The sequence below is a fragment of the Orussus abietinus genome, unplaced genomic scaffold (genome assembly GCF_000612105.2).
Source record: "Orussus abietinus isolate OABI.00-Male unplaced genomic scaffold, Oabi_2.0 scaffold235, whole genome shotgun sequence".
Classification (NCBI taxonomy): Eukaryota; Metazoa; Arthropoda; class Insecta; order Hymenoptera; family Orussidae; genus Orussus; species Orussus abietinus.
In genome coordinates, this window is record NW_019394385.1 from 1 (window position 1) to 18205 (window position 18205).

At 36.2% G+C, this 18205-nt stretch overlaps 5 protein-coding genes and 1 non-coding gene across 13 annotated transcripts; 3 read left to right on the forward strand and 3 right to left on the reverse strand.

Annotated features, from left to right (window-relative positions):
- Positions 1–652: 652 nt before the first annotated feature.
- On the forward strand, positions 653–3058 carry LOC105697851 (8-oxo-dGDP phosphatase NUDT18). 3 transcript variants are annotated; one of them, XM_012421565.1, is made up of 5 exons: positions 653–722; positions 879–1012; positions 1259–1802; positions 1944–2049; positions 2200–3058. In XM_012421565.1, exons 2-5 carry the CDS (start codon positions 907–909, stop codon positions 2437–2439), a joined length of 996 nt encoding a protein of 331 aa, XP_012276988.1. In that variant the 5' UTR covers positions 653–722; positions 879–906; the 3' UTR covers positions 2440–3058. The 3 variants fall into 3 exon arrangements, with proteins under 3 accessions (XP_012276988.1, XP_012276989.1, XP_012276987.1); XM_012421566.2 differs by lacking the exon at positions 653–722 and adding an exon at positions 755–776; XM_012421564.1 differs by lacking the exon at positions 653–722 and having other exon boundaries at positions 783–1012.
- Positions 3059–3140: 82 nt separating this feature from the next.
- Positions 3141–6926, reverse strand: LOC105697850 (transmembrane protein 39A). The gene is made up of 8 exons (XM_012421560.1): positions 6148–6926; positions 4989–5342; positions 4732–4871; positions 4563–4661; positions 4273–4382; positions 3937–4189; positions 3598–3805; positions 3141–3472 (listed from the first exon to the last, which is right to left on the reverse strand). The coding sequence occupies exons 1-8, from the start codon at positions 6484–6486 to the stop codon at positions 3218–3220; spliced, it is 1758 nt and encodes a 585-aa protein (XP_012276983.1). The 5' UTR covers positions 6487–6926; the 3' UTR covers positions 3141–3217.
- A 1450-nt stretch (positions 6927–8376) lies between these two features.
- Trnae-uuc lies at positions 8377–8448 on the reverse strand. Its single transcript has one exon. It is a non-coding gene; the product is annotated as a tRNA-Glu (tRNA).
- Positions 8449–8962: 514 nt separating this feature from the next.
- On the forward strand, positions 8963–11405 carry LOC105697817 (membrane-bound transcription factor site-2 protease). The gene is made up of 6 exons (XM_012421488.1): positions 8963–9136; positions 9215–9493; positions 9644–9994; positions 10356–10514; positions 10612–10869; positions 10951–11405. The coding sequence occupies exons 1-6, from the start codon at positions 9062–9064 to the stop codon at positions 11317–11319; spliced, it is 1491 nt and encodes a 496-aa protein (XP_012276911.1). The 5' UTR covers positions 8963–9061; the 3' UTR covers positions 11320–11405.
- On the reverse strand, positions 10002–12178 carry LOC105697818 (LYR motif-containing protein 2). 3 transcript variants are annotated; one of them, XM_012421489.2, is made up of 4 exons: positions 12119–12178; positions 11936–12035; positions 11723–11863; positions 11429–11518 (listed from the first exon to the last, which is right to left on the reverse strand). In XM_012421489.2, the coding sequence occupies exons 2-4, from the start codon at positions 11975–11977 to the stop codon at positions 11441–11443; spliced, it is 261 nt and encodes an 86-aa protein (XP_012276912.1). In that variant the 5' UTR covers positions 11978–12035; positions 12119–12178; the 3' UTR covers positions 11429–11440. The 3 variants fall into 3 exon arrangements, with proteins under 3 accessions (XP_012276915.1, XP_012276912.1, XP_012276914.1); XM_012421491.2 differs by having other exon boundaries at positions 12124–12157; XM_012421492.1 differs by lacking the exon at positions 11429–11518 and adding an exon at positions 10002–10103 and having other exon boundaries at positions 11936–12171.
- Positions 12179–12366: 188 nt separating this feature from the next.
- LOC105697825 (putative inhibitor of apoptosis) lies at positions 12367–18131 on the forward strand. 4 transcript variants are annotated; one of them, XM_012421500.1, is made up of 9 exons: positions 12367–13129; positions 13193–13381; positions 13670–13790; positions 14427–14636; positions 14766–14944; positions 15156–15296; positions 15593–15735; positions 15819–16066; positions 16226–18131. In XM_012421500.1, the coding sequence occupies exons 1-9, from the start codon at positions 12941–12943 to the stop codon at positions 16414–16416; spliced, it is 1611 nt and encodes a 536-aa protein (XP_012276923.1). In that variant the 5' UTR covers positions 12367–12940; the 3' UTR covers positions 16417–18131. The 4 variants fall into 4 exon arrangements, with proteins under 4 accessions (XP_012276923.1, XP_023287877.1, XP_012276922.1 ...); XM_023432109.1 differs by having other exon boundaries at positions 12367–12488; positions 12961–13381; XM_012421499.1 differs by having other exon boundaries at positions 12367–13381.
- The last annotated feature ends 74 nt before the right edge of the window (positions 18132–18205 follow it).

The window sequence follows — 18205 nt, forward strand, 5'->3', positions numbered from 1 at the left end:
AAACCCCATTTCCATTTCGTATTTGAAATAAGAACAATAAACTGTTATGGATTTCAAATTTTAAATAGACTTTGAATCGATTTGCGTTTGAAATTAAATACGACCAGAGAAATGAGAATATTAGAAAAAAGTCGATCAGAATAATACTTGTTCTATCAACTGAATCAACTCTCGAAAAAGTTAAACATCACGTGTAACTCGAAATAGCCACATTGGCAAAAACAGATGACGTCCTGTGCTACCCTCGACGGAGAATGCGGATAGCAGGTGCACTCGACGATAATGGTGCCAGCTGATAGCCGCCAGTAGAAACGGTGCACTCTGCAATGGAGGTGTCACACAGAGCATAGTGCGCCAATGCGGCACCAACGCGGTAATGAAAAACCAATCAGAACTGTGACGAAAATGACACATGGGAGTTAGGTGCCATTCTGATTGGCTTCTCAAAACAACGTATTGACATCGCGCTCTGTGGGACACCCAACGGCGTTATAAATCAATCACACAGTATTAAGATGTGAAAACATGCGCTGTCGGTAAATCATATAGCTGTCGGTAAATCAGATAGCTGTCGGTAAATCAGATAGCTGTCGGTAAATCGCTATCTATAACTTACTACAGATATAAGACTTAGAATTTTCTAAGTTCGTGGCGAGAACCGGTTCGTTGATTGGTCATAGACGCATGGCCTGGAATGCAGGAAAAGGCTATCGACACGCACGGTGAATATTTTGACGCATGCAGAGGGAAAAAAACGACGTGCTTAGCTGACGTCGGTGAAGTACCGCGGAACGCCTGCAACGGGACACTTATGATCAGGGCTATGTCCCGTAACTGTACTGTAAGGTTAACGTGTTAATGATTTCGTATTTTTGCAGTTACTTTAATCGACTCTAATTATTGAAAATGCCGGACGTAATTGAAGATAAAATTCGATTGGTGCTCGCCGGGCAAAACCTGAATGACGATGACTTCTGCGATTTTTCCCTGGAGCAGCAAAATGAAGCACTGGGTAAGAGGAGGCATATGTATAGTTGTAGCAAGTAACCTGACTGAAAAGGACTCTAGGTTGGAGCACCTATCGTTGGAATTTTAATTGTGCAATGCGCATTGCGCAATGTATGCATGTTTCTTACCTGAATTCGTCCACTACTTTACAGAATCTCAATTAATTTTCTCTGTTATCATATAACAATGGTTTATGAATCTGGAAGTTTAAGTTTGGTTTAAGCTAATATTGAAATTTTGTTCGGTTTAGAGGTGAAAGGGATTCAACCAATGTCAAGCTCCGATTATACACCGATTTGTCAGAAGACAGTGACATACATTGTTGCAGCTGTAATCGTTAATGACCAGGATGAGGTACTTATGATGCAGGAAGCAAAGCCTTCCTGTGCTGGGGAATGGTATCTTCCTGCGGGACGAGTAGAAAAGAATGAAACTTTGGTGGAAGCTGTAAAGCGAGAAGTGTTAGAAGAGACTGGCCTAATTATGGAACCAAAGACGTTATTAATGGTTGAATGTGTAAGTGGGTCTTGGTTTCGTTTTGTAATGACCGGGGAGATATTGGGAGGAACAATAAAGACTCCAGAACAGGCCAATGAAGAAGCTCTGCAAGCTAGCTGGGTGCAAAAGGTAGAAGATCTGTCTCTAAGAGCTAAAGACATCCTGCCTTTAATTCAAAAGGCGAGGGAATACACTAAAAGCAAGGGTATTCCATGGCATCCAAGTGTTCTGCCAATGGTACAGTCTCGAGCCAAGCTTTACTTGAGATTAATTGTTTGCATCAAGAAAAAGGCAACGTAAGTCCTTCGAATGAGGTCATCATTCTTATTTAATATTCTAAGAGAAAATTTAAATATCACTTTAACACAGCAAATGCATCAAAACCGTCATCTATTTTATGGGAAATATGGTATTTTATTTATTTTTTATGTTAATAGGAATAGATTGCACGTTCTGATATCAGAGAAATCTGCCCTTCACTTACCAATTGCTGAGATCAATCCTGGTCGCAATGTGCATTCGACACTGCACAGATTCATGGTGGTAAGTAATATCAATTGTATGGCAAAATATTCTACCAGATTATTGATAATTTTAAATAGACATATTTCATGGTATGTTCAAACTCAATATCAATTCTTGGATTACAATTTTTTACTTTTTATTAATTTTTTGTTATTCTTTTCTAAACAGGATATATTTGGAGACAGTGTACCACAACACAGGCCACATGGATTACTCTCCGTTGAATTCAGTGGTGGTCAGAGTGGAGATGGTGTATGTCTCACTTTATTAGTTTCTTTTAAACCTCCATTAGAAGAGGTCCCAATCTTTGGAAAATACATTTGGCACGAGCTTGCCCAAAGTTTGGCAGAATCACTGACTGCACGCTTGCCACGAAACATGACAGTGCCACTAAATGTTATCCGCTGAAATTACATTGCATCCTTCAGGACGGGTATTAAAAGCTGGTAGTAATCAAAGAAGGAACTCGAATTCGTTCCGCTAAATTAAATTATACCAAAAAAGGATGAAAATGAGGGACATGATCCTCTGCACTTTAAGAAACCATAGTACAATTAGCCCATTGCTAGAATCATGTACGCTACAAGAATGTTCATTGTTTGTCAGTATTGCACAAACATAAACGCGTGTAGATTCGGACTCAGTACCGTTGTAATTAATATTTTTTTATCACTAATCACTACTATGGCATGCAATTGATGTAGTTAGAAACATGACACTAGAGTTTAGAAGTTATTTACAATTTCTTTTATATCAAATCACAATACTATGTTTATAGTAGTCACACTTTAAAATCTTTACACGAGAGATTATACATTTTTAATTAACATGTCAGGTACATGGTTAATGGTTTTAATTATTTCACTAGTTATTTAATTATCTAGCAAACTGTGCACAACCTTTCAAAGGGTTTTCCAGTATTTATCACATGGCTAGCATATTTAATTATCAAGCAATTGATGTTAACTAGTGATACTAACTCAATCTAATCAACATTCCGAAGTAATATATATTATTATTAGACTTATCTTATTGTTGTTAATATATTTTTATAATCCACGTTTCAAAATAAAAGTGCAAAAGAAATGAAATGTAAGGAGAAAGCAGCATTTTTATAGCAAATAATTTATTCTCACAGTATAAAAAGATCACAAGGGACATTCGAACACTCGTCTAGCGTAACAGTCTATTGGCTCGTGCCACTTATTGCAGCCTGTGCTTTTTCTTGAACTATCTGCTCGGCACGGTACACTTTCCAGCATACAAGATAGTCTCTGGCAAGTTTGAACAATGTGTAATAGTTCGTTACCAGGAGCAGTGTCATTGACAGTACTTGATACCACTCGATTGTACGTAAAAGAATAATCAATTGCACCGCTACGAGCGTTAACTGGAGGCCTAACAGCAGGCAGAGAAGTATCGTTGGATTACTGAAGAGTACCTGTTCATTAAATTATAATTCTTTAAGAAAACATTTCATATTTTTACCCAATAATTTTGCATGTATCTGCAATCAAATCAAATTTTCCAACAGCTTCATAAGTAGGAAGCAGTGTTTGTACTTACGTGAAATCTGTAATGGCTCGTATTTCCCGGTTCTGCGGCTGTACAAAGGCCTTCTGAACGATAAATTTCCTTGTTATGTTTGACTAAAGATCCATGAGGCCACAGTATGGAGTCATTCCATATTTGTATGGGAACGTGATTGTTACGGCCCTCGATTTTAGTCCATCTTCCAAGATGAAGTGCAGCTCTGTGCAAGATGTCGCAATATCTGTAAACATAAATTATGATTATAACAAATTATTCGCTTCTCAATTTTTAATTTAATAATGAAATTTTCTCTATGAGGTAAGAGATTTTTAATATACGATAAATGCAAAAAAATATCGATATAGGACTGACCTGACAGGGTACGCTTGTGCAAAATGTGCGCTTAACCTTCCAAGCCAAAATAAGACAACATGCTGTACAACCCAGGTAACGTTGAAATGTAAGTGCGATGGTACAAATATGACAGGCGCAATGCCACATACGTATGCACTTCCAGATGATGCAAACAGGGCACGCTTTAACCGCCAGTTGAAATCTGATTTCAAGCTAGACACTTCTGCCCTTATAGCCGTTGCACTTAAAGAACAATTGTGCAATGGTTTATCTATTCCAAATTGAAAGAATTATGAATGATATTTCACCAAATAAACGTGTAAAAAATATTAATTTTAATTCTATTATACTTACCAAGTAAGAACTTTGTCTTTCGTTCTTCCTTAATATAGAGAGGAGCTGTAGAAATGTCAAAGAATGGTCCCACACTCATGCCAAACATCAGAAAGTACACAGATATGCTCCTAAAAGTATAAAAGTAAGTAAAAGTTCAATATTTACATAAAAATGATTCTACTATGTTTCAAACAATTATATTTTTATATTTAATTGTACACATTAATTACGTTCTATTTATCGTTCTATTTATAAACAATATAATTCTCAAAGACAATAATCAAACAGTTAAAGCAAAAAATACCAACGGATAGCAAAGATAGAAGACCTTCATTGAGTTGTGTCTCTCACTCATATAGTATAAGCACCATGACAATATTCCCATGACAACTGTCAACAGGATAATCCTGAAAAAGTTAAATACGCACTGAAGGTTCTTCACAAATAATCATAATTTAGTAATATAAATTAGAATACCTCATAATCTTTTGAGCTGCTGGTAACCAGCGTGATGGTGAGACAACATCAATTAACCTTCTTAGAAGTGCATAAACGAATCGCCGCATTAACATTATAGCGATAAATATGAGCAAGTATGGGTCTATCAGATAGAAGTTCTGAAATAATTTTCTCATTAAAATTTTAAAGGTATAAATTCGTAACTTTTCACTACTTTTTGGTTCCACAAAATAAATATCATTTTAATTTACCCATTTACTTTATCGAACACATACCATACTATTCTGATTGTAAGACTGAGGGAGCCACCACACGCTTCTGTACAAATTTAATAGTTGCAGACATGCAGCAATGGTTGATACACCCAGGGATAGAGCTTCGAACATCAGTTGCCCATCCACAGGTACAACAGGTACAGGAACATGTTTCGGAGCGAGTGGCCGCCCACTTACAGTATCCATAGGTTTTTTGTCTTCATTGCAACCTCCAAGTCCATTGTTAGAACAGGTCAAGGTAGCAGCATTACTATTCGAACTAATATGCATCCGATTACCAACGCCATTGCGTCCACCAAGATTCCGACGTCCTCCAGTCATATTACTTTCTCTAACATCTGATAAGCTGGTATCCTATGACATATAAACGTAGAAACACATCATTTACAGCTTTCCCTGAAGAGAATTTCCGTACCTCAGACGTATTGCATAATCACTTAGTCACTGAAACTAAACCTGTTATTATTAACTGAAGATTAATGTACGTTAATAAAAAAAAATAACGTATAGCTTATGTACTAGTGACCAATACTACGTCTCTGGTCGTAAAAGTAAACATATACTTGCGATGTATTGATAAAATTGTCATTTTGAAAGCGGTTGAAGGTTACGCGCGTACAATCGATAAGGTAAATTAAAGGTTATGTATTTCTCCGTGCTTTTATACCTGGAATCCCTGAATGTTTCCTTCTGGTGCAAATCAGAACAGTTGACAATTTAAGAGGTATCAATCGGCAAAAACACAATAAACACGACAAGCAGAATCCCCGCGTCAATATTTCGTCTGCTCTTGAAATATCACGAGCAGTATCCCGAAAAAAAATCCCTAGATTCCACCGACATCTCCAGGTCCGCCAACAGCCGGTCCGCCATTTTGAATGTTTATCTTAAAAGCCCGCGAACTACAAGTTCCTATAAATAGAATTATCTACTCCGGTTACTTCACCCTTCACCCGTGTACTTTCGAAAAAAAAAAAAGAACAGCGCGTAGCTTTAGATTCTATAATATACCTTTATATTGAAAAGCTAAAAATTAAAAAATCTCTCGGAGCTCGGTAAGTGTTTCCACAATCTATTAAGGACAAAATGGTCGTTTCTCCAGATTTCTGCTGGAAAATTCATACATTTTGAGGGTACAGATAAGGCTCTTCACGCGTACCTTTTCCAAAGCGAAAGGTTCGCAGTCTGTACGTCGTTCTCGCGAGTCGGCGAGACATCGATGGCACCGCTGGTCGAGGCAAGTCAAGGTCGGTGGCCTCCTGGGGTAAGCGACGGGGCGCCACCGGCGCCGCCTGCTGACGGCGGTGCTTACGGGAACTCCTGGATGGTGCTGCACAGCGTTGACCCACCACATGCGCCGGTTGACGCTCCAGATGGTCGCGAACCCCATGGCGACGGGTAGCAGTAGGAGTAGAGAGCCCCCCGAGTCGTCCTCGGCGCCGCCCTCGTGCACCGGCCGGTGCCACGGGTGCATCTCGAGGAGCGAGGCCGTCGACATCGGGTCCCACCGCCGTACCTAACCTAACCTAACCTAACCTAGCTCCCGCTCTTGCCTTTCTCTTTCCGTTTCAGAGTCTCGAATTTCGCTCGAACCGGCGCGGTGACCTCAGCGAACGCGGCCGCACGCGAATCGCCCAACCCGTGGCCATCTCGTCCGATTCCGCCAGAGGCGAACGCGTGCGCGCATGCGCACGCCAGGAATTCCTACACGGATGCAGGAGGCTGCAGGGTTCACGGCAGTTCACGGACCGGCCAAGGCGCACTCGCGCGAGATCCACAGGAAGGGTACGAGGTTACGCGATGGAACTCGGGGAACAAGGATCACGGGGCACTGTATGGCACTGCCGAGAGTTACAGACCGACTCGTGACGCTCGGCAGACGGTGGTCCCGCCGAGGCTTGAGATCCTCGCGTCCTCCTTCCCCCGTGCGACTGGAACGCGCAACACAACCCGACGCGAATCGCAAACCGTATTTTCCGCGAATCGCTATCTACTCTTCGCTCCACGATTCAAAACTCGGTATCGAATTGCGGTACTTCAACTCCAAATTGTTTTTTAAATGTTGCTGGTATAAATGCATACGTTTTCGAAATGTTAGAATAAATGTATACACTGAAAGGACAATAAGGTCAAATATAAATATTACTGTATTAGACATATTACGTGCTCTTAACTGAAGGAAATATTTCGAAGAGGCAAGGCAAAATGATCGAAGGTCCATGGGCGGACCTATTCCCAGAATAATGGGCGAGGAAAGGCGAGCATGTTTAGAAGATATGAGCATGGCCTAAACAATTGATACGGCTAGACCAAGACGGTCCCTGCGAACAGTGGACGGGACGGCACTTGGTCGAGGATCGCAGAACGGAACGCTTGAATCAATTTTATATACGTTTTCTTTAACAATAAGTCAAATAACTATACCTGTGAATCTACGGAAAATATAGACTTGTCAATAGTAGATTCGCCTTCGGTAATTTCACCTCCTACATAACTTTACGTATTTGCTTATTTCCTTTGAGATTTAAACAAAACCTGTTGTTTACTTCTACATGGTTCTTATTTAACACGTTCCCGCCGGCGCCAATTTTCATTTGTTTCCCCCAACGGCGGCACACAAATCTATGTCGCGCTTCATCTGGCGGCGCGCATTTCTCGCGTGTTCAGACTTGCACGCGCTTCTTGTTTCTTCAGTATTACATTGAGCGCTTACTTTGCAAATTATGTGACTCGTGCCGTTTTTTATATCCTAACCACAGATTTCTGTTAGTAAAAATAACTAAAAGGTGGTTAGAATATTTTTTTTAATTTTGCCCTTAAAAATATTTGTTTAATTTTGCCCATAACATGGATATGGAAATAAGTGATTCGTCTCATGAATGTGTAAATAGAGGCAGGAGAAACGCATCAAGATTACGAATACTTTCTTCCTCTTCAGGCGAAGATTTTGTTAACGTAAACAGCAACGTTATGAAATGTTCCTCGGGGGAAGATTTGAGTGTTGAAGTTACATTCATAATACTGAATTTTTATGTGTGTGTTATTAAGCAAAATTTATGTTCATAATACGTTATTAATTATAATTTTTATTCAAAATACACGTTTTTATGTATGTACGTTAAATTATCAGTGTCTAATAGCACAATCGAATGCGAAACACAGGTAGTACACGCCGCCCGATGATGCGTCTAGCGCGAGCCACCGGTGGTACACGCCGCCCGATGGCACAATCAAGCGCGAGCCACCGGTGGTACGCGCCGCCCGATGGCGCAATCAAGCGCGAGCCACCGGTGGTACGCGCCGGCGTGAACGTGTTAATGTAAATCTAAAAAATATTGACTTTGATTTACACGTAGGAATGAGATGCTGAGCGAAAAAAAAAAGTATTTTCCCATGCCGGGAATCGAACCCGGGCCTGCTGGGTGAAAGCCAGCTATCCTAGCCACTAGACTACATGGGATTATATTTGATCATTTCAGATATTGTCCTTTGTCTTACAAATCAAAGATAATTTTTAGTAAAATATTAATAATTTTTTTAATACCCATGGAAATATACATATTTTGTAGAATATATTTTTGTATGCTCTCTAAGTAAATGTCAGTGTTCAAATTTTCCTTTGTACCAATTTCGCCGAATAGGCAAATATCTATTGTATCGACAGTCGATGTACCATTTATGCGCAGGAATATAAATGTTTATTGACTCTTCAATCGCATTTAACGTTGAGAAGGTATAAAGTTGTGTTAATAAGAATGCGTAAAATATATGAAATATATGAAGCTTAATCTGTTCCGCATACTTTGTAGCTCTCTGTTTATAGCATGGTAACAGTGTTTATCTGTTTTACTGACTGAATGCATTGATATATAATGTTTTCGAAATAAAATCGATAGATAGCGCTGACTTTTTTCCAAGCTCCACCGGTTCAATGGTATGACGTGATTGGTGCAATGAAATTTGTTTATATTTTCTAGTCGGCGTAACGCGTAACCTTGCACAATTTTCCCATGTCGACCGATAAACGTTTAATAAAATGAAATATTTACTTTTTGGATAAGTAACTCGCACAGATGGACGCCGTAAGCTTTTTAATTGGAGTAGGTCTTATTCATTGTTGTTTATTCTTCTTCAATGTCCTCTTCAGAGTAAGTTCTTTAAGAATATTAAATTGTTTAATTGTGTATGTGTACATGATGTAAGAATTTCTAATTTTTTTATTTCAGTCATGTTCGCACTATCCCTACCTTTACTTCCTACAAAATACGGGTTTGGACATTCAAGTATTGCAAATTAAATGGTATACCACTGCTTTTAACAGAATGATCGTTAAATGGGTAATGGACCGTTTAAAATTTTGGTCAGCGTGGTTTAACATTGGAGTTATTATAAGCATTATTCTGGTTCCTGTTTCATTTTTGATGGTCATGAAAATGTCATTTGATTTATTATTTGGTGGATCTGCCCAGGGTGACAAGAATTCAGTAATAATATTAGAACCAATGGTAAGATGTGTTGCCTTTTATTCATACATATTTTATAAACTCTAGTGATTCATGTTGGTGGGAAGTGTTCAAATTAAATATGGTTTAACACGTATACTGTTCTTAAGTTTTATATATTTGTTATTTTTGTTTATATTTCCAATGTTACAGTTGCCAGGTGTAAACATGCCATTTAATGACATCGGATATTATACACTGACACTTGCTGTATGCATTGTAGTGCACGAATTAGGACATGCACTAGCTGCAGCTAGAGAAGATGTACAAGTATATGGAATGGGAATAGGTTTGATTTACATCGTTCCAATGGCTTATACTGATATAAACAAGGAACAGTTAGCTGCCCTGCCAGTGTGTAACAAATTACGTGTAATTTGTGCTGGTATCTGGCACAATGTTTTCCTTGCTTTGGTAGTTACCATAGTTCTTATTGTAACAACTTGGATGTGGACTCCATTTTACACTATAGGATCTGGAATATCGGTCAAAGCCATTACCCATGTAAGAGTTAACCGAGATTTTTAATATTGTATGTGTTTATGGGATTTGCATCCTTCTGGTCAATTTAGCTTGTGACATCTTTGTTTCTTGCTAATATCTTAAGTTAAAGCTGTAATTTAAAAGAATCATAATGATTTCTCATACATTACTACTTTGGTATTTTGTAACGTGAAATCCTCTCTGGGAATTCAAAAGTTGAAAGGCACAATGACTACATGATGGAATTCCTTTTTTTACACATAAATAGTTAAATTGTATGGATTCGTGAATGTATGCATCGATGAGGCATCATTGACTTTTATGCAACACCTCTTCTTTAGTTGTTTTTGTGGGACATTGAACCATGCATCTATATTAACAGAATTCACCGCTATTGGGACCATCTGGTCTTCTGGTTCAAGATGTAATATACAAAGTAAACGATTGTGTGGTAAAAGACAAGGATGACTGGTATCAGTGCATTCTAAATGCAGTGCGGCAACCCACTTCTGGATACTGCATCGCTCAAAAGATTTTTCAGGTAACTCAATGTTAAATACAGAAAATTATTGCAAATAGCTTAATCAAGAATTTTTATTTTAATAAGATATCGATCTGTAGATAAATCATTTTTGCAGGAGTATGATGAGTCAGTTCCAGCTAAACACATGTCTAATGGAGCAGTAAATTGTTGCAGTGCTGACAGTGAAATAAATGGCAGTTTGTGTTTCGAATATGTGGAAGGTACACAAGTTGCTCCTTTACAGTTGCCATTACATTCTTGTCTTCCTGCTAGAATTATTGCTGACCAATCACAGAAATTCTGTCAGTCAAGTCAGCATTGTTCTTCACTAGGTACATACTGTATGAGACCTTCCTTGGATAATGTCACTAAAGTGAGTAAATTAATACAATAGTAACAGTAAACATAGTTTAATGTATGTGTTGTCATTAACTAAATTCGGGGGGAATTATAGGTGGTACAAATCAAAAGACAGGAAGGAAAAGATGTGCTTTTTTTTGGATACCCTGGTGATATTTATCGTACTGTGGATGTTTCTGACTGGATTCCCAAATACAATATCTTACACTCAGAAGTTCCAGAAACGTTGGCACTTTTCTGCAAATACATTATTGCATTTTCAGCAGGTTTGGCTATTATCAATGCTGTACCTTGTTTCTGTTTCGATAGTGAATACATTACAAATACTTTAACACATTATTTACTTAAATCTGTCATACGTCATAAAAGTCTTCGTCATGCTATAGCATTGACAATAACATGCATGGGTAGTATCTTATTTGGCATCAATGCTGTACATATGTTTATTAATAAAGTTATATAGGTTATTCATAAATGTAATCTCTATTTTATTATATTTTCTCTAATAATATATATGTATATACATATATTTATATACATAAATGAATCAAGGAATCTTGTAGATAAAGATAATACGACTTATGTCACTCTGACAAGGATAAATTTCTTTTAAGCTCCCTCAATGAAGTCTCCCCGTGCACTATTAAGGACTTAATAGCGAACTGTAACAGTTAGAAATCTGAATGCTTTTATATCTGGAAAAGTGAATCCTACTTTCTAAATTAAAAATTATTAAGAGCAGTAATACAACATGTGACAACCTAAATCATCGATAACAAGGAATACAATTGGTATGAGTTTTCAACGTAGTTTTACCAAATTAATTTATACTTATGATGATCATAATTTACGAATATTAAACTTACTTCATCGGTAACACTTTTGTTAGCTCTGAAATCTGCTTTGGCCCAGTCTGTTAAGTATTTCCTATCTGCTTCATTTGGTACTTTACGAATTGTTTTCATAATGTTCCGATACAATTTCAAGACTTCTTGATGGACCATGAACTACAATATTTATCAGATAAAAGTAATCCATATTTTGTGTACAATATTTTATGCTTATTATTAAAGTAACACCTGTTTCAGAGTCATCGTCGATGGTGGTACCTTGCAGGACATTTTTCCTTAAGAACCCTTTTTCTTCTAATTATAACGTACTCAAACACCAATTAATATTCTAAAAATGTTCATAACTAATTTTATTTTTATATATAATTATAAATATATTCTGTTATTTATGAAATGAAAATTGTACATAACCATACTAAGCAAAATGTATAAACCAGTATAAACATCCCACGTGATCCCACGCAAACCCACGCGAGCACGCGAGTAGTGCCGGAGATGAGTTGGACCTCTGAGTTGGGCAGCCGTTGGAGGCAAGTGCGTTAGCCGCCTGCATTCTCCACCGAGAGCAGCACAGTACGTGATTGCTCGATCCTGTCCATGAGCAACCTCCCAACTCCATCTGTAAGACGTTTTTGACACTTGGGTGCACTTGGGTAAGGAAGAAGAGATAGGAGTATTAAATGTAATTTACGAAGTACGATAGGCGGTGACAACATGCAGAAAGTCCGGTTCAAAGCTACGAATTGTAGTAACAATTGGGAACTTTGATATTTATATGCCCGTAAGAATATTTACTTCAAATTACGCTTGTCGCTTTCTGACACCTGCTACCAACCAGTTTGTTTAAACGACGTAGTAACGCGCATTTAAAGTTTGGCTCATGCGCAAAATGATTATCTTTTATTTGCTGTTTGAATGAACGTTCAAGTCAGACAGGCATCTTCACTCAAAATAGATTAATCGCGAAATTTGTTTGCATAAAACAATCAATGATACAACAACGAAGAAAGGCTATTAAAAAACCTAACCTCAAAATAAATTGTACCTAGTTACTCTGCAACTGTAACGACAGATCGAAGGTAATTGTAACAAGTCCGAGCATAAGAAAGCTCTGCAAGATGTCTGGGTGTTGTTGTATAAAACTTTGACGCAAAGCTAACAAACACGCGAGTACTTTGGAATTTATAAATTTTGACATCATCCGATTTGCTGCTAAACGTTAATACACATAAAATGAATGTCGAGGAAAACAGGTTAAGAACATTTTCGGATTGGCCGGTGAATGCTGCCGTTGACTGTGCTCGAATAGCAAAGGCTGGTTTTTATTACACGGGATTGGCACAAGAAGTGCAGTGTTTCGCTTGTGGAGCAAGGATTTCCGAGTGGAATTATGGGGACCAAGCTATGGCAAGACATCGACAGGTGCAACCAAATTGTCCATTTGTCTTACAACCATCGAATACATGTAATGTACCACTCGTTCAGGTATCACAGCAACCCCCAAGAACTTCTACTTCGACTACCTCTAGAGTTGTTCGAAGCGAAAATCCTCAAATTGAATACAGAACCAAAGAACAAAGGTTGAGGTCCTTTGAGAATTGGCCTATATCATCGATCGTGCCACCTGAAAGACTTGCTGAATCTGGATTTTATTATTTACAAGAAGCTGATATGGTAATATACTTAATAAAGTAAATAATATTCCAATAGGAATTCTTATTATTTTTATGTGTGGCATTATTACTATAGCATAGGGAGTGAATAATGATTGTTGAAATAATGGTTAAATGAACATCTTGTAATAAGAATGGATTAATTATTTATATACACTGTGGATTTCATTATATTGACATTTCTTATTTTTAAAATGGCCCTTAATGTTTACTTATATTTAAACAAATAAGTAGATTAAACCAACTCCTGAAAAATTGTATGGGTTATGTTTATATTTTTTAATAATAGGTTGAATGTGCATTTTGTCGAGGCCTTGTGATGAAATGGGAACCTGGTGACGACCCTGATAGAGAGCACAGAATTCATTTTCCTAATTGTGATTTTTATATGCATCAAGATGTTGATGAAGGTATATATATTTTTTCCTATGAATAAATCTTACATTATATATATATATTAGAAAATTATCGATTTAATAAAAGATAATGTATGAATATTCAGAAGAATGTCGATATAATCTCAAATGGGCTCTGAATTGCACAAAGTTTTTATTTGTTTATGGATATATAAAGTAAAAAAATTAAAAACTACATTCAGTATATATTAAGTTCAATGTACTCCGATTAAAAACTTATAACATGTAACGATTGAATATATAAATAGTGCTTCACATCATGTGACTATGGCAGAGTTAAATATAGTATTGTTGCCAATGTCACTAAGCAGTGCCAGCAATTATTGTAGATTTATGCAGGAAACAGTGCTCTTGAATAAAATCTTTTTTGTCTACAAGGTTATTTAGTGTAGTGAATTCTAAATGGGATCAGGTAAATTATGTAGTATTCAAAGTAACTATTTAAAATTCTAATTCAACACAAAACCCTTTGTTACGTACGACTAATTGCGACGTTAATTCACAATTACCTGATGGGTTTATCAAGATATTTTCTGTAATCAAAATTTGAACATTACAAAACAGAGTTCCTTTACTTGTTCGTTTAAAAGTTCTTACAAAATTCATACTAACATTTGTTAAATGTCGCAGTAATGTCTACAGAGAAGGTTGAACTTGGCAATGTAAGGTTATTGCCTGGTACCAGTTCAGATTTAAAAGAGTTAGGTATTCAAACACACAGTGCACCAAGGCAACCGAAACATGCTACATATGAAGGAAGACTACGAACATTTGAAGGTTGGCCAGAAAATCTTAGACAAACCCCAGAAATGTTAGCAAATGCTGGATTTTACTATTTTGGTAAGACAATATTATATAAAAAGATCCTGATAAAATTAGTTTATTTTACATTTCTATAATAATGTATATACCGTATATATTATTATCCATCATTCGTTTAAACTTAAACTCAATATTTACATTAAATAGGTATAGGAGATCGTGTCAGATGTTTTCATTGCGATGGTGGTTTACGTGACTGGGAAGCAACGGATGATGCATGGACGGAACATGCAAGATGGTTCCCGCGATGTGGTTATGTATCTCTTGTGCGTGGACAAGAATTCATTAAACATTGTGTTGATACCAGGCCTCCATTAGACCCTGCGGTAAGTGACAGTTATCATAATTGTCATTTGAATACGAATAAAAGCCCTCTTCCATATATTAATAAAATATGACAATTTTAACATAATACATTTGTATTGGATTGTTACAATTTTCAATAAGTAGCTGTAAATGATGTATTGAATATTATTTGCAAAATGGTTTAAATTCATGTCATTGAAACATACATATTAATTACTGCTTCGAAATTAGATACTTGGAGGGGTATCGGAAGATGAGGGAACAGATGTTACAGAGACTCCACCACCTTCGATTCCTGCAGTAACTTCACCCCAACCCCGGGAAGTAACGGATGCTGAATTGGAAGATCTACTTAGTACAGCCCCTGCAAGAGTGAGCAATCTCTTCTGTATTTGTTGTAATGTAGTAATTACGATGTATGAAAAATCTCATGCATGATGCAAAGTATTATTAACACAATTACGTATTCTTAAAGTATTAATCGGTAGTTTGTTCAGATTTCTAAAAATTGTATAACTTAGAACTTTAAAAAAAAAAGTGTTTAATGAATTTTCTTTAAATGAAAAAAACACAACTGTCCCTAATCTGCTTTTAATATATTTTTAATTATAACTACAATACAAAATTTTTGGTTTCGTTATAAATAATGCATATGAATTTATCACTAGGCTGCACTGGAAATTGGGTTACATGTGGGCCGGATAAAAATGGCATTCAAACGACGAATGGAAGAAACAGGAATTCCATATACAAATGCTGATCAGCTCATAGGGGATGTTCTCCATGTCCAATTTAGAGAAGATGACAGCAGGTAATACAACAATTTTTCTTTTTACTGATTATTTAAAGCACACTCATTTCTAATGTCTTCCTAATTTAATTTTCATTCTTCAGACTCGATAATCACACGCCGGATTCCCCATCATCTGAACTGACTAATTTGTTAGCTCAAATCATAAATTTACAGTCATCAAATAGTTCAAGAAGGCAACGAATTAATCGCTCACGTAGTAATAGTATATCTTTGGATTACCGCAGAAATAATGACACTGAGAACGCACCTATATTAAATAATGACAAACCAAAAGTGCTCGAAGAGAAAGCAGCTGAAAATAAGAGTCCTGAGAAAACAAGTGAAACTGGTGAGTTTATCCTCTTGCAATCATGTTCCATACCTGAACTTAGATAATGAAAATAAGTAGGTAGTAACTTATACAATACGTTTGATGTAACTGTAACAATATTTTCTTTTGGCCTAGCATTTCACATTTAAACATAATAATTTGTTTTAATAATAACAGTATCCTTGGAAGAAGAAAATAGAAGACTGAAAGAAGCGCGTCTGTGCAAAATTTGCATGGACCGGGAGGTTGCAGTAGTTTTCTTACCATGTGGACACTTAGCTACCTGTGTACACTGTGCTCCATCACTTACGCATTGTCCCATGTGTCGACAAGAAATTCGTGCAACGGTTCGTACTTTCCTAGCTTAGATTAACTTGAATACTTATTAATTTAAATTCGTTGAAGTTTTGAAACAGATTCAGTATGTACATTGATTAGTGTCATTTTGTAAAGAATAGTGCAAAATTCCGAAGCAAAATGAAGGTTATAGGATTTAAAAACACAAATATCGTATGTAAACGTTACCTCTTGAAAGAAAATATTATCTTTTGTAAAAGACGACATCATTTAATTTTTTGTTCTACAGGAGTGTCTTAATTCTTTTAATCAGATCATTCATTATTGTATTTGAGTTCACAAAATATGTAAATCATTAGGCTTTGATTTTTAACAAAACATTTACAAATTTTAAAACGTTTCAAATAAGGTAATAGAAGCATGACAAGAGTAAAGAGTGAAGTCACAAAAGTGAATTCTATACTGATAAGGATTTATAATTCACAATTGGTTTTTCAAACATTTGTTTAAATTGAATTAGTCTAGTTACACCAATAGATTTAATCACTGCACTGAATATAATGATTGTAATAGATTGAATGAACATTCATACTGTTTTATGCTTACTAAAGGCTCGCGCACATTATAACCAGGGCGAACCGCAGCGCATTGCAACATTCGGTCTATTATATGCGATATAAAATCTATGTAATCGAATCCCGTGCGATTTTTGCAAAGCGATGCGCTGCGATCCGTCCCGGCATAATGTGTGCGAGCCTTAAAACGTATGAAATAGCTTTCTTTTGGTTCAGATGAAAGATGTGCTTAAGTCATTATTAAATTACATAGAAGTATGAAATCATACATTTATGTTTATATTAATTGTTTTCGTTCTTGAACAAGATCCAATTATAGATGATCATAAATGATTATATAAAATGAAAGGATTTAATATAAACAGTGTTTCATTACTAAATTAAAGTCGATTAAATTAATACTTTGATTCCATTTTATCAGACTGCATATCATTAAATTGATTAATTGCTTGGGTAGGACGTTAGTGCATATAATATTTAACAGCTGTAATATAAGAAAATGTAAAAAATAGTTTCTTTCGAATATTAGACATAAATATAAGAAGGCTTAATTACATTTGCTGCAATTTATACTTAAGTTTAAATAATCGGTGCACCTAAATTGATGTGCACATTCTAGAGGTCATGGAAACTATGGGTATCAAAACGATATAGCCTAGAAGTACAGAGATATTAAAAGAAAGGTTTGTTACGTGTAATGACAATGTGCTAAGTTAGTAAGAATAAAGATTGAGGAATATATGTTAGGGAATCATACAGAGCTTAGGTGTTTTATGTAATCCTATAAAGTCCGGATTTACATAGTAAATTTATAAATATTTAAATCTGTTCTGTAGTTTTAAGGAAACTTGTTCAAATGTTACAGCATAATGTAAACCCTAACAAGCCTTATTTATTTTTCGCGAGTATAAACTAACTTATTCTGTTGAATAGATATACTATATAATGTTGACGCTCTATTTCGATTAAAATGTAAAATAATAAGTTCTAAGCAGACATGTGAGTTTCGTATATCATTCAGTGACCTCGAATGTGAGTCTGTTTCGTAGGTAATGAATAAACGCGTATGTACAGAAAGAGAGAGTTGGAAGTAGAAAATATATAAAACATTTACGATATACATAACAGCATATTTCGTGTGATTACTGTCGGAACGTTGCGTAAAAGAATGTATTCGTGGAAAAAAAACAATACATTCCTTTTTTGGTGAATTAGTTGTTGGGTTATTTTTAAAGTAGCTTCCAGAAATAAATATTCTCAAAATGGTCAAAACAATGTTTCCCGG

Coding starts and splice junctions, on each gene's coding strand:
- LOC105697851 (XM_012421565.1), top strand. CDS start 907: ATGCCGGACGTAATTGAAGATAAAATTCGATTGGTGCTCGCCGGGCAA. Junction 1,013..1,258: donor GCAGCAAAATGAAGCACTGG/GTAAGAGGAGGC, acceptor TGTTCGGTTTAG/AGGTGAAAGGGATTCAACCA. Junction 2,050..2,199: donor CACTGCACAGATTCATGGTG/GTAAGTAATATC, acceptor TTTTCTAAACAG/GATATATTTGGAGACAGTGT.
- LOC105697850 (XM_012421560.1), bottom strand. CDS start 6,486: ATGTCGACGGCCTCGCTCCTCGAGATGCACCCGTGGCACCGGCCGGTG. Junction 5,343..6,147: donor AACCTTTCGCTTTGGAAAAG/GTACGCGTGAAG, acceptor TATATGTCATAG/GATACCAGCTTATCAGATGT. Junction 4,190..4,272: donor AAAGACAAAGTTCTTACTTG/GTAAGTATAATA, acceptor AATTTGGAATAG/ATAAACCATTGCACAATTGT.
- LOC105697817 (XM_012421488.1), top strand. CDS start 9,062: ATGGACGCCGTAAGCTTTTTAATTGGAGTAGGTCTTATTCATTGTTGT. Junction 9,995..10,355: donor CGGTCAAAGCCATTACCCAT/GTAAGAGTTAAC, acceptor CTATATTAACAG/AATTCACCGCTATTGGGACC. Junction 10,870..10,950: donor CCTTGGATAATGTCACTAAA/GTGAGTAAATTA, acceptor GGGGAATTATAG/GTGGTACAAATCAAAAGACA.
- LOC105697818 (XM_012421489.2), bottom strand. CDS start 11,977: ATGTCCTGCAAGGTACCACCATCGACGATGACTCTGAAACAG. Junction 11,864..11,935: donor CGACGATGACTCTGAAACAG/GTGTTACTTTAA, acceptor TAAATATTGTAG/TTCATGGTCCATCAAGAAGT. Junction 11,519..11,722: donor ACAAAAGTGTTACCGATGAA/GTAAGTTTAATA, acceptor TAACTGTTACAG/TTCGCTATTAAGTCCTTAAT.
- LOC105697825 (XM_012421499.1), top strand. CDS start 12,941: ATGAATGTCGAGGAAAACAGGTTAAGAACATTTTCGGATTGGCCGGTG. Junction 13,791..14,426: donor GCATCAAGATGTTGATGAAG/GTATATATATTT, acceptor TAAATGTCGCAG/TAATGTCTACAGAGAAGGTT. Junction 14,637..14,765: donor TGCTGGATTTTACTATTTTG/GTAAGACAATAT, acceptor TACATTAAATAG/GTATAGGAGATCGTGTCAGA.